At 42.1% G+C, this 14,545-nt stretch overlaps 1 protein-coding gene across 1 annotated transcript in view; it reads left to right on the top strand.

Annotated features, from left to right (window-relative positions):
* Window positions 1-8,086: 8,086 nt before the first annotated feature.
* The window catches only part of palb2 (partner and localizer of BRCA2), a 50,201-nt gene continuing 43,742 nt past the window's right edge, over window positions 8,087-14,545 (top strand). Inside the window, exons 1-4 of the mRNA XM_063207287.1 lie at window positions 8,087-8,411; window positions 8,719-8,832; window positions 8,943-9,002; window positions 12,228-12,396. Coding sequence (XP_063063357.1) covers window positions 8,776-8,832; window positions 8,943-9,002; window positions 12,228-12,396 — 286 coding nt within the window. The 5' untranslated portion in view covers window positions 8,087-8,411; window positions 8,719-8,775. The remainder of the gene's footprint in view (window positions 8,412-8,718; window positions 8,833-8,942; window positions 9,003-12,227; window positions 12,397-14,545) is intronic.

Raw genomic sequence — 14,545 nt, 5'->3', positions numbered from 1 at the left:
TCGTTATGTGCGCATCTGATTGGTTGTGCTTGAAGTCACGCCCGCTTCTCATTGGCTGCTCCGATTTGAAATCCACGCGGCCGACGCAGAGGATCATGGGAGCTCCTATGCATCGGTTTCTTAAACATAATCCAACCATAAATAGTACAAACGAAGTTTTTCCACAACAAAACAGCAATATCTATTATTCAAAAAGAGCAACAGGCAATGTTGTCTAACGAAAACAGAGTTATTAGCATTGTTCATAGAAGCGATTTGGGAATAAGGAAACAATAGTGCACGCATGCGCAGTCGGTGTTGTATACTGGGTTGTCACGGGTTTTTAAATAGCTGTGTGTGTGTGTGTGTGTGTGTGTGTGTGTGTGTGTGTGTGTGTGTGTGTGTGTGTGTGTGTGTGTGTGTGTGTGTGTGTGTGTGTGTGTGTGTGTGTGTGTGTTGTCTTCTCCTCTCTTCTCTTTTCCTCTCCTCTCCTCTCATTTCATCTCTTCTCCTCTCATCCCATTCCCTCTCTTCTGTGCATGGTCCCAGGTATTTGGTGTTTGGCTGTGTGTGTGTGTGTGTGTGTGTGTGTGTGTGTGTGTGTGTGTGTGTGTGTGTGTGTGTGTGTGTGTGTGTGTGTGTGTGTGTGTGTACTCGCGACTTAAGAAAAGGGTGTTTGAAAACCGTGATCTTCAGTCAAAGACTAAAATCCTGGTCTAGGCTACAAAGCGATACTGCTCCCCTTGATTGATGAGAACAATAGACAAGTTATAGTTGTAGAAATTGGTTGTTCATTTGATTCATATAGCCTATATATGCTACTCAACAAAGTTTCTGAAATAGCCTACCAACCACTGTGTACTGCTTTAAATAACTACAATTACTCATGTAAAGCATTTGTGCTCATTTTTGGTAGTCTGAGCCATGTGCATAAACTATGTTTGCGTGGTCTACAGATCTGTGGACTGACAAAAAGAAGGGCCAAGCAATTCACAAAATTTTGCTCAATATCTTGCATCATTGGGAGCCTCTTCATATGGAAACGCAGGTGCCACCTTTATCCTTAGGTCATTATGAACAGAAGATTCTAGTGCTGTATATTGGACTCCTTTTAAACCAAATTTGGATTGTGCCATGATAATTGTATATCTGTCAATCCAAATAAAGAAGTAAAGTGTGTGTGTGTGTGTGTGTGTGTGTGTGTGTGTGTGTGTGTGTGTGTGTGTGTGTGTGTGTGTGTGTGTGTGTGTGTGTGTGTGTGTGTGTGTGTGTGTGTGTGTGTGTGTGTGTGTGTGTGTGTGTGTGTGTGTGTGTGTGTGTGTGTGTGTACTCGCGACTTAAGAAAAGGGTGTTTGAAAACCGTGATCTTCAGTCAAAGACTAAAATCCTGGTCTACAAAGCGATACTGCTCCCCAATCCCCACTCTCCTTGGGTCAGAAACCTGGACTACATAGACACCTGAAATCACTGAGCCTTCCATCAAAGACATCTACGGAGAATCCAGGATAACCTGGGAGGATAACCGAACAAATAGTGTCCTGGAGGAGGCTGGCATCCCTACCATCACAGCCATCATTGCACAAGACCAGCTTAGATGGACTGGCCATGTCATCCGAATGCAAGACTTGCATTCACCCATGCCCATGCCCACATTGCCTCAAAGAATGTGGGTCCCGGATTGGCCTTTTCGCCCATCTGAAGACCCACAACGACCAAGAAGGAGGACAGACATACTCGACCACAAAGTGTCCGCCGATGATGATGATGATTGTGTGTGTGTGTGTGTGTGTGTGTGTGTGTGTGTGTGTGTGTGTGTGTGTGTGTGTGTGTGTGTGTGTGTGTGTGTGTGTGTGTGTGTGTGTAACAATGAGGCACTGGCTGGCTGTGCAGACTAGTTGGACATTTCTTGATGAAAAGGAAGCAGGAATGATTCTGTTTATTTATGAATCGTCACTACAACGGTTCACGGATCCTACTCGTTTAGCATCCACTTACGCTAAACTGGCCTATGTCCTCCTCACCACACCACCACCTTCAGAGTTACTGGTCACTGCACAGATGTCTGGAATGAGGTTGCAACACCACCAGATGTAGGCCTATTATTTTCTGGTTATTCACAACACTATCACTGTACCAACACTGTATCGTGATTGCACATTCTACTTGCACTAACTCAAAACGTACACACACACACACACACACACACACACACACACACACACACACACACACACACACACACACACACACACACACACACACACACACACACACACACGGCACTGACTTAAAAGAGCACACACACACACACACACACACACACACACACACACACACGCACACACACACACGCACACGGGTGGGAGACGTGACGCCTTGTTTTTTCGTAACATTGGTTAAAAACCTACAAAACTGTTATTTTTCCTTTAAAAAACATATGTCAATAAAAGAAGATGTGGTACATTATGTTTCATATTAGTCTTAGATGAGAAGAAACATTTTTGTTAATATTTATGTAAAGGTTTATATGTCAAATATCCTGCGGTGTGACTGTAACATTAATGAAACCTGGAATATAATATATATATAAATTAACCAACAACATTTTTAATAATGTATGAAGCATTTGGCATGATTGCATAAATATTAACTTCATATTAAGATATGTGAATGTGAAAAAAAGTCAAGACAGTAATATTAACTACAAGTTCAATTTCGTAACACAAATTGTGTCCTGTGGGGTGACATGTCAATGTTTGTGAATGGGCAGCTGCAAGGCCAACAAGGCTCTTAAAGACTGGCTCCTAACCAGTCAGTACCTCAGTTATTGGAGAGTGCTGTGGAAGTTTAAGGTGACTCTTAACCTCTTAATATGTCTTCATATTGCAATCTTTCTGCCATGCAATGCTTAGGTACATTTTATGGTGTCCTGTGGTGTGACTGCTCTTATAGGAGGAAAAAAAAGTTTTTTTATAAATGAAAACACATATTAAGATTAAACACAATATCATTATCAAGTTAGCATGAGCTCAGATGTCAGTCATGTATACAAAAGGATTAAAATGGCCATAATGCAGTGAATTCCCTGTGGTGTGACTCCATTTTCCTGCGGTGTGACATGCCTATGCAATGTGTTGATGCAAGACACATTTTCCCAAAAATGGCAAAATAAGGTGAAATTCCACAGACCACTAAGTGCTTTATTTTTTTTCTATTTTTTCCAATTTTTATCCATCATTTTTTTCAGGAATTTGATTTTTTTTTTTTGTGTTACGCCCTTAAACGTCAACCACCCACACACTGAACTAACTAAAAACAAAAAAAAACAAGCACACACACACACACACACACACACACACACACACACACACACACACACACACACACACACACACACACACACACACACACACACACACACACACACACACCAGTGCTTGACACTAACTTTTTCGCTTACCAGCCATTTTGGCTAGTGGTTTTCCTGACTCACTAGCCATTGGGCCTTTTCACTAGCCATAATTTTCTTAGCCATCATAGCAGCTTTAATTAATTATATAATAGGCTGTAGGCCCTAATAATGTAATGTAGGCTAATATAATATATTATAGGCCTAATATAATATAATATAATATAATATAATATAATATAATATAATATAATATAATATAATATGCTATAGGGCAATTAGAATTGTTAGGCCTATTAACTGGTCCATGCATGCAAAGAACAGATTTACTGATCTGAGGAATGGCATAGCCTATAGTATATTTAGGCTACCATGCAGAAACACCAAGCACAGTGTTGTGGAAGGGCACAAATGTAAGCTACACGAGAGCAAAATATTTTCGTCTTTAATCTGGAGGGACTTCTTCATATCATATAGGCCTATCTGTGGAGGTCGCCGTCCAAATTCATGCGCAAAGTAGATAGCCTACAGTCATTGCCAAGTTGGCCGGTCCTCGGACATGGATGTGGAATAACACCTCTTCTGGGATATTTGCTTATAAAAGTATCCACTAGAAAGCACACACAGATGCGGTAACTACAGAAGGGGCTACGACTTCCTTTCATTCCGTTTAATAGTGAGTTGTAGCCTAAAATACAAACGGGCGAGACGGGCACCTGCGAAGGGACATGCAATGGGATGCTTTTGTGCAGTCTGGAAGGCTACTACTGCGCGTTTTTTTAAGAACGGTTTGACAGTCGGGAACAACAGCACAAGAAACATGGAGGAATATTAAGGTATGAAGACACAGGCAAATCAGAAAATAATTTAAACCAAACATTATTAATGCTGCATGTGTCCTTGTCTTATCACTGCGCTAATGAGACTTTCACAAGAGTAAGACAGACTGACATGTTTTCCTCTCGCTTTGGTCATTTTAATGACCACTAGGCTACTACTAAGTATTGTAGTAATGACAGATCGCAAAACAGTTCAGTTGAGATGAACTTCGCTAGCCTACTTTATTTTCACGTGAAGGTTTCCAGTGACATTTCGAAGCGCACGCTTCCCAAACGAAGCGCACGCTGATGTCCCGGTAGCTCGCTGTCACTCCTCTTCGCAAGACTAGCTCTAGGCCTATCAGATTCCTGGCTTGCGTGAGACACAGGTGACACGTGACACAGGTGCTTCATGGGTATTGTAGGCTCGCGAAATCGCATTGTATTGCTTTTGTAGCAGAGACGGTCCGAAGAAAAAAAAACTACAAAATGCGGTGCCTCATCATTCAGAATAGTAACGGACCCGCCAGAATGGCTAGTGAACCTTCGGTATCTACTAGCCAACGCCGACTTTCACCCGCATTTGGCTACCTGGCGTGTGTTAGTGTTAAGCCCTGACACACACACACACACACACACACAGACACACACACACACATGTTACTGCTGCTTTATGCCTAGGGTAGACTGAGTACAGTTGGGTACACTTTTATTTCTGTCCCCTTCCACGCAGAAATTAGACCATTAAAAGGTCCTAAAAAGAAAGTTGTTTTGGACAGAACATATTTTCAGGATGTGGGCAAATATAATCAAGGAATTATATCTCTAGGATGTTTAATGTTTATGTAATTAATCAATCAAAAAAGGTGCACTTTTGTCCCGACTGTACCCTAGCTAAAAAACGGTGGGGTACAGTTGAGACATAGCAGAGTACAGTTGAGACACCATTCTAATCAATGGGAGGTAATAGCCATGGGAGCTAATAGCATGGCCGATAGCAAAATACTGTACTCAACTGTACCCGTTAGCATCTTTACATTGGTTTTACATAGTGAAATTAGCACTACAGGCTAGCGTCTAAACTGTCCCCTTCTGGCCAGATCACACATTGATAAAGATATTAAATGGTTTTAACTGTTATGATGTCAGGAAATATATCTGCTTTTAGAGCACGTATCATGGATTGCAATCATGTAACTTATATCAAGAGGATAACTAATGGTCATAAGATGTTCATTTTTGAAGGAACCTGGTGAGGTAAATCTGACCTGTCGAAAACAGCATTTTCCCAATATCTTTGGATCTGCGTTCTGTGCTGGTTTCTAATTTCCCATGATCAAGGAGGATATCGATGTGCATGTCCACAGCAAAAATTAGATCAGAGTTACGTTGTTATCCAGAGATATTTGGTTTGTCTAAACTGTACCCTGTACTCAACTGTACTCAGTCTACCCTACTATTGAATGACTGTACTGGAAAACTAGCTATATAACTGGAAATGCACAACACTACCTCTTTTTAAAATACGTTCTATGTAGGTCTACTGTTGCCCAGCCTTGCACTTTGTATGTCTGTATGGGTATGTATAGGTACTCTCGGTGGAATGTGTATTTACTGTCTATATCTAATTGTCTATGTCTAATTGTCTATGTCCAGACCTAAAGTCTATGTCTATGTCTGCAGGGGAAGTAAGAAACGTAATTTCAAATTCTTTGTTTGACCAGTGCATGTAAAGAAATTGACAATAAAGCCGACTTGACTTGACTTGACTATTCATGATCTAGAATGAGCATGGAATTTACTCTCTGTTAATATGGGTTGCCATGGGAGTGTTCAGGGTTATTCTGCTCTGAGTGAATTCCTTTCTCTAGGGCAAAACTTTTGTTTGTAGAGATGCACCGGATCCGGTTCCGGATCCGGAAAAGGCAGGATAATATGGTTTTTCACAGGATCCGGATCCGGCAGGATCTTAAGCAGCGGATCCGGTATCCGGCAGTTACATAAAAATCATCTGGTGCATCTCTGTTTTTTACGTAGGCTTTTCAGTCAGTCTTTCACAACCCCAATCACTGCATGGAGTAAAAGCCCTTTGGAAGCGACCGTTGCAGGCAGTTTGTTAGTAAGCCAATGAGTCTAAAAACTAGTTTGAGTCAACGTAATAAAAAGGGCCCACGTGTGCGAGTCTATGTGTTTTAACCCTTTCGTAGGATCCGGTATCCGGTTCCAGATCCGGCAGGATCTTAAGCAGTGGATCCGGTATCCGGCAGGATCCTAAAAATCAGGATCCGGTGCATCTCTAGTTTTAAGACATAGCTCACACGTTAGGCTTATGTAAAACTGAGGTCTCCCTGTGCACTCTGTCACTTGGGGCTCGAACTTGCAACCGCATGGGAGGCACGGGTACTATACCAGTGAGCTAAAGATGTACAATAGCTAAGTGCTACCACATCCGTAGGCCTTTGTGGCTTCAGGGCTGCTGACAGCTTTCACTGCGGCCATGACTAAGTAATCTGAAAGGGTCCTCTATCCAATATACTGTATAAGTAATGAGAACCTCCATGTCATACTGTATGTAATAATAACCCAATTATGGGGCCCCTATCTCCCTGGGCCCGGGACAGCTTTTTCAGTATAATGTATGCTTATACTGAGCTTGTGTTGATGGCTTGTGACCATCCAGCTTCCTCTTGATCACATTTCATGGGTTTTCAATGGGGTTCGGGCCTGGAGTTTGGGCAGAACATTAGGAAACAAGTTTTGAACCAAGGTCACTTTTTATGTGGCTTCAGAGACGTGCCATTTGCAAAGATGAATCTGACCGATTTCACCTTTGCTGAAGCACCCTCAAATCATCAACAAATTTCACATCTAATCCAACATCTGGTCATCTAATGGTTAGCTAGAGACCTGGAGAGGTCTATGAACCACAGCATCTTGCACCTGCTGTGAAATTTGGCAGAGAATAGGTGTAGATTAGGGTTCTTCAGCAGGGCTGAAATCGGTGAAATTCATTCTTGCAAATGATGTGTTACCTTGGGCCAAAACATGATTCCTTCTGTTCTGACAGTGCCCCTGAACGCTGAGGACACAAGTGTTCACTGCACACAACAAAATTGCATTTATGCCTCACCCGTGCAAGGGGGCAGTCTCCAATGACTCCCCAAGGGAGCAGCGCGGGCGGCAGTACCATGCTCAGAGTACCTCAGGTATGGATGAGGGAGAGCACTGTTTGATCACTCCCCCCACCAACCTGCCGGGTCGGGAGTCGAACCGGCAACCTTTGGGTTTCAAGTCTGACACTCTAACCACTTACCATGCAGTCCAGTAGGCCTGCAGTCCAGTAGGCCTATGGACAATCTTGCAGTTTTAGTGAATGGAGTTCTTCTGCCGGAAATCACTGCATCGAGCAATATAAACTCCAAAATCCTGCGTTTAAATGTTTTTTCCCCCCCCATAACTTGGGTCTACTCACAAAGTCAGTGAATGGGAGCTGGTGAAGTCACCAGTGTTTAAACAGAGACAGTTTAGATCCTTCCTATCAAAATCTCTGGTTTAAAGTACTAACTGCAGTACCAGCTCGCACAGATCTAATTCAAAACATAAAACCAACCTGCATTGGATTCTCCATTTACATTCATAGGCCATAGCGTCCATTTCTAAATCTATCAACAAGAACGCTGTGAAAACATAACCTGCTGTACAATACTTTCATGTAATATTATTTATTTTCACATTTCTGTTCTTTCCTTTATGTCCTTTTTTATTTTACGAGACAACCCCTGGCAGACTGTTTCGACTTCTGTGATGTTTTTCTACAATAAAAAAAAAAAAAGAAAAAAAAAAAAGAAAAAACAGTACCAGCTCGCACTAGTCAGACGAAATCAGTAGAAACCCGAGACATCGATGGCTACTGTCATACATGTTCCTGTGCCACCAATTAGCTACACGTATTTAAACAGTACATGGACTTATTTAAATAGTTTCAATGTGGAATTTCAGACGAAAAAGGTGATTTTCGTGGATTTAGTTCAGGAAAACGGTGAACTTGAAGCATCATGTTACAACTGCTACTGCCTGGCTGGAGGACTCGTCGCGGGAGACTTGGATCAAAGAGGTCTGCTTGGACGTTCCAAGCAGCAGCACAACCGAGTGGACTGGAAAACACCAGTCTAGATGATCATAACAATCAAATGTCAGCTAACGCGGTTGGTGTTTTAATCCATGGGGTTTTACCAGTTTGCCATTGGCGTTGACGTGTTAATTCACCTGTGTCACACAGTAGTTTGAGTTTGAACGTTTTGCCCTCTAATACGTCGCGGAGCTAACTTACTTTTGGCTAAAGTTAGCTAGAACGAACTACTGAATCTGTGCTACTGATGTTTCTCGAGCGATTAGTTAACTGCGTCGCCTAGAAAACGGTCGCTTCAGTACTTCAGTAACGCATTATTGGTGCTTGGAAATTGTTTAACAGTGTCTTCAGTCTGTGCCCGTTTGTCATCATGTCATTACTAGGCTGTCTGGTGAGCACCGGAGAGGAGAGGGCCCACAGGCCGACCCACAGCAGCACCGATGGCCGATACTCAAGCGTCCCCTGACCGCAGTGGAGCAGAGGAGGACCGAGAGAGTGTGAGGCTGACTAGCTTTACTCTAAACTACTGCTGCTCTTTTTATAGTGAATATGCTTTCTGTCAGCGCGTGGAAGTGAAGTTGTGTGTCTGTTTGTTGTGGTCTCACAGCTGAGGAAGCGGCTGGAGTTTCTGCAACGGGAATATGAGAAGACTGCGTTGAGACTGCAGGTAAGATTAGAATCGATGTTGTCATGTTTAAAACTGCACGGCTGATCCTGTAATACCTAGGCCTGTATGCCTTATGTCATGTTGTCATGTCCAGTCACACACAGCTGCCGTAGCCTGTTGTGGTGTCATATTGTTGTGTGCTATGAATGCATACACACGACTGCCTCCTTGTGTGTGTCTCAAATTGTCATGTGTAGTTTATGAATGTACACACGGCTGTCATATTATGTATGTCAAGTCATATTGTCATGTGTAGTTATGGAGGACGGCTGTCATATTTTTCTATTTCTACTTTATTTTACTAGGCTAGGCTGTTGCCTCTTTTCCAAGAGAGCCCTGTATGTGTCGTCATGTTGTCCTGTTTATGAACACGGCTGTGTATGTGTGGTGTCATATATGGTTGTATGTAATTACACGGCTGTCACATTGTGTAATACACATAACTACACAATGTGTATGCATCATGTCATATTGACATGTGTAGTTATGAACATTGTTACCTGGTTGTGTATGTGTCATGCTGTCATGTGTAATTATGAATGTAGACGCACAGCTGCCGTGGTGCTGTCCAGATGTTACATCATTTATAGTTAGCTCAGATTACATTACATTCAGGGCTCTAAATTAACTTTTTCCACCAGCCAATTTGGCTAGTAGATATTTTTTCTTACTAGCCAAACAGAAGTTCAACTATCCATTTTTATCTCACCAAAATAAACTGTGCGTAAGTTGTTTTTTTAATCATTATTATTTTATTCAACTAGGCTATTTCCACAAAATAGGATACATAGGATATTTTACATAATAAACATAATATACTTTAAAAAATATTTTTTAACTTCTGTTTAATTTTCATTTCAGTAGTTTTTCATTCCATTTCCTCTGAAAACAGTGAACCACATCACACATGCCAGACATTTAACATAGCCTACACTAACCAAACACATAGGCCTACACATACATCCCCACACACACCCTCACTCAAACCTTACATAGGCCTGCTGTACACACCTCACACAACCACAGCATGCCTTCAACACACTGCCAAACACCAAATACCTGGGACCATGCACAGAAGAGAGGGAATGGGATGAGAGGAGAAGAGATGAAATGAGAGGAGAGGAAAAGAGAAGAGAAGAGAGGAGAAGAAAACACACACACACACACACACACACACACACACACACACACACACACGTCATTCTGCGCTTTTAGGTCCGTGGACTTAATTTGCCAATTCCACTAACTATTAACTGCATCCAATGATGTTTTGGACATTAGCACACATTTATCCATCATACAAACAGTCAAGGCATAACATTATTTCCTTCAGCAAGAATGAATATTTAATACTGGTTTTGGGCGTTTTCATGCCATCCTGTTTTCCAAATGTCAGATTCAGTCTTCATATTAGCATGTAAAGAAACTTGTTTTGCCCAAGACGATTGCAAATGTTGATTCACAGTAATCATCACAATATGACAAAACTGTCAGAAAGACCACTGTGCTTTCCATTATACATGAAATTTGCCATTTTGTGTGTGTCCACGAAAACTGTGTTAACCGTGTCACGGTCTGAACCCCCTCCACAAATCAGTAAAGGATTTGGTCTTAGGCCACATGAATATCATCACGTGATGTCATATCCTCTTTGGCAGGATATGGGAAGACTTTTTGGTAAGTTTTGAGCTCCATTCTTCCATAATTTAATCCATTCTTTTTCATGTTCCCATAGCAGGAAAATTGCCTGTCAACTGTGTTATCAACATATTCATAAGAATCTGAATTAGAAACCAGATGCAGAAAAACACAGATAAAGCATACAAATACATGAATTGATTAAGGTGTGGTGGTGGCACTCCTGCACTCTTTCTCTGCCCTTAGGTCTATAGCTTCCACTCCACCACCACTGCTTTCACTATTAGGCTACTCTGTTACAGGGCTTGACACTGGCACCTGCCAACCGGCCAAATGCTGGTAAAACTTGGCTGTGGCTGGTAACAATTTCAGTGTCATTAGCCAATTTGGCAGGTAGCTTCTATTGTATGAAATATCAGAATAGGGTATATTCTGCAATTTGCCTCTTGTGTATCAATTATTTGTATTTAGGTTCAAGAAAAAGCTCAGTTACTCAGTTTCTATTTGTTTGTTTTATTTCTATGTAGAAACCCATGCAGTCATCTTCTGAGGTTATATGTACAGTGTCATGATAAAAAACAAAACAAATAAATAAATCAAATTTGTGGCTAGTTGAATAGCTGGATGGCTAGTGCCTCGGGAAAAACACTAGCCACAAGGGCCGGCAAGCGAAAAAGTTAATGTCAAGCCCTGCTCTGTTACTATAACTAGCATTCGACAGTCGACACAGAACCTTGCTCTAACCACTGCCACATTCTTTATCACCCGTACAAACAGAAGTAATCCGCGCTTGTTCTATTATTGAAACTCCAGCGCGTGCCGCAAGTCTCTCAAAAAACGCTTTGTTCTTCAAAACAGGCAGCCAATGGGTGTAAGGGTACGTCATTGTGATTAAACGAGTAACCAATGGGTGTAGGTTACATCATGACTGTGTCCATGGGAAATGTAGGCAATTTCGACGTCTTTGGATTCATCTAGAAGCAGCGGTTTACTGTTTAGTTCATAATTTGCTTCAGTCGGGCGCTACCAGCCAATTTGACTGGTAGATCATTTTTTTCCTCTAGCCAAAATGAAACTTCACCTGCAGCCCTGATTACATTACACTTAGCTTACGCTTTTATGCAAAGCAACTTCGTTATTTACAGGGTATTGGTTACAGTCCCTGGAGCAATGTGAGGTTAGGTGCCTTGCTTAAGGGCACTTCTGCCATGGATGGAGGTGTAGGGGAGAGGTCAGGAGGGATTCAAACCATATAGGTTTTAGGCTGTGTGTATTTCCGGTCCTATGATCATGTCTGGTCACCTACGGCTGCCACACTTTGTGTAGTAGTGTATCTCATATAATACAGTCACTTGTGTGTTTGTAATATGTATAGTGTGTGTAACTTGTGTAGTGTATAATGTGTGTGTGTGTGTGTGTGTGTGTGTGTGTGTGTGTGTGTGTGTGTGTGTGTGTGTGTGTGTGTGTGTGTGTGTGTGTGTGTGTGTGTGTGTGTGTGTGGAATATGTATAATATGTAATGTGTGTGTGTAACGTGTATAATATGTAATGTGTCTGCACATGCCATGTGTATTGTTTGTGTGTGCAGAGAGCAGAGCGTAAGCAGGAAGTTCGGCGTCATGTCCGAAGTCGACTCTCGGAACAAAGCCAGCCCAGACCACGCCCCCAAGCAGACGACCCTCCTCTACAGACACAAACCGACCAATCAGAGCAGGAGAAGCCTACTGCCACCTCGCTCTCTAACCAACCAGTGGAAGGTTAGTCTTGCTTCCTCCTCACTTACAGGAAGAGTATGTGTGTCTTTGTATGCATGTGTGTGCGCCTAGCGGGGCTTGACCATAGACCTAGAATAAACTAGACACGCAGTGGGCGTTTCTAAGCAATAGCCGGAAATCGGACTTAGTGGTGCCATCTTACCCCAGACTATCTCAGCTGTGAGCCATTGAAATGCTGTGAATACAAAGTTTTATCAAAGTGGATTTCAATCATTTTCGGTAAGATTTTCACAAGTCATTACACTTACATTATCACTTAAGGAAAAGCATTAGCCTCAATACCACCGAAGGCTTTATTGGAGACCTAGAAACCTAGAAACTGTTTTTGTTGCAGCTCATGCAGTTTTGTTTATTTTTATATTAGATAGTCATAGTGCATAAACAATGTACAAGTATTTACTTACTTCAAAGTTAAGGTCAGCAGTGTTTATATCGAGAGGCGACTGCTTCTACCAGCTATCCTTCCTGAAGACGCTATGCTAACCATAGTAACAAAACGAGCCGAGACAGAAAGACACTTTCTGTATCTGCCCTGGTTGCAAAGTTTTGAGAGCCCTCGTCGTAAAAGCATTTTGGTGGACAGACGTACTTGTTATCAGCGTTGGCAGTGCAGGGAAAAATAGGAGACACTGAAATATACTTCAGCAATCTAGGTCTGTGTTCGAAGCAGCGCTGCAAAAACACCCCACCATAAAACTTGCTAGAAGTCACTAGATGACATCATTATGTTACGTGAGTCTGTGGTAAAATGGCGATCGCAAAACCGAGAATCACGTGATCCAGTCTAGTTTAGTTTAATATACAGTCCAGTTTAATATACAGTAGGTCTGTGGGCTTGACATCAACCTTCTGATCACTTTTTGCCCACCAGTCACAGTGGCTTGTGGTTTTCCAGAGTAGAGTAGAGTATCATTTATTAATCCAGAGGGGAAATTAATGTGTCAAGTACTAGCATACGTACTTACATACATACAGAAGACATTACACACATCACTCCAAATATATTTACCATATAATAGCTCACTACTGCATACATTCAGCCCAAGGCAGGTCTCTCTCTCCCCCCCCCCCCTCACTCACACACACACACACACACACACACACACACACACACACACACACACACACACACACACACACACACACACACACACACACACACACACACACATCTGCAGAGTCACTAGCTATTCAGCCTACAGTTTTGTTGTCAGCATTTTTTAGACGTATTGTTCTCACACCGCCTCAATCATAGAGCGTGTGCGGCAGTGAAACTTGCAGAGCATGACATTTGTGGAATTAACAGAGTAGCGTCATGTCTTCAGATTCAGCTTTGCAGCCACCATACTAAAATGCTGTCATTTTTATTTTAATTGACATCAAAGTTGGTAGCCTACAGTGCTAATAATAAGCTTTGATGTAGTTCGCCACTTTTGGCACTTTTTTGTGCCTTAGCTTGCTATATACTTATCTTATTTTATAACAATATTTATGGTCATGTTAACCTTTTATTGAACATTGCACTTATGTCTGCCCTGTGGTATATGTTGTTGATGTTGTCTACAGTATATGTGCTTAATGGCCTGTTCCATTCTCACAGTCCGCACTGTGCACTGTGTACTGAGATGCAGTGCACTTTCCACCCTCAACGTAACGGCAAATTTTGAGGGTGAAGTGCAGGTCCAATTCACGTTCTGTTTGATACACTTCACGGAATTTACGGTTGTCGCGTGTCATCAGAGTTTACCAACGCCAATATACAATTAATCACGGAAGACACTGTTCCTTATGTTGACATTTTTTTTTAGTTTCCCCTTTCTCTTATACACATGGCTATTGTCTTTGGAATCAAAACTATGCAGTCATCACAGAGATTCTGCAGTTTGACTGATCTCACACAAACAAACATGGCGGCCGTTGAGTGCGAAAAGTGTACAGTTACGCACTTCAGTCCACACTTCAGAAAACGTCCGGTTTGAGGCCGTTATCCACATAGTTTACAGTACACTTCACCGCCGCGATTAGAAATGGAATCGCCCTGCGTACCTAAACACAGTGTGGAAAGGGCGGTGAGTACGGACATTGGAACAGGCCATATGTCTTGCTGCACACTTAATCGCTCCTTTTGGGG

Source organism: Engraulis encrasicolus, chromosome 1 (genome assembly GCF_034702125.1).
Source record: "Engraulis encrasicolus isolate BLACKSEA-1 chromosome 1, IST_EnEncr_1.0, whole genome shotgun sequence".
Classification (NCBI taxonomy): domain Eukaryota; kingdom Metazoa; phylum Chordata; class Actinopteri; order Clupeiformes; family Engraulidae; genus Engraulis; species Engraulis encrasicolus.
Note: the sequence above shows the minus strand (reverse complement) of the source record. Positions and strands in the feature narration are given on the sequence as shown.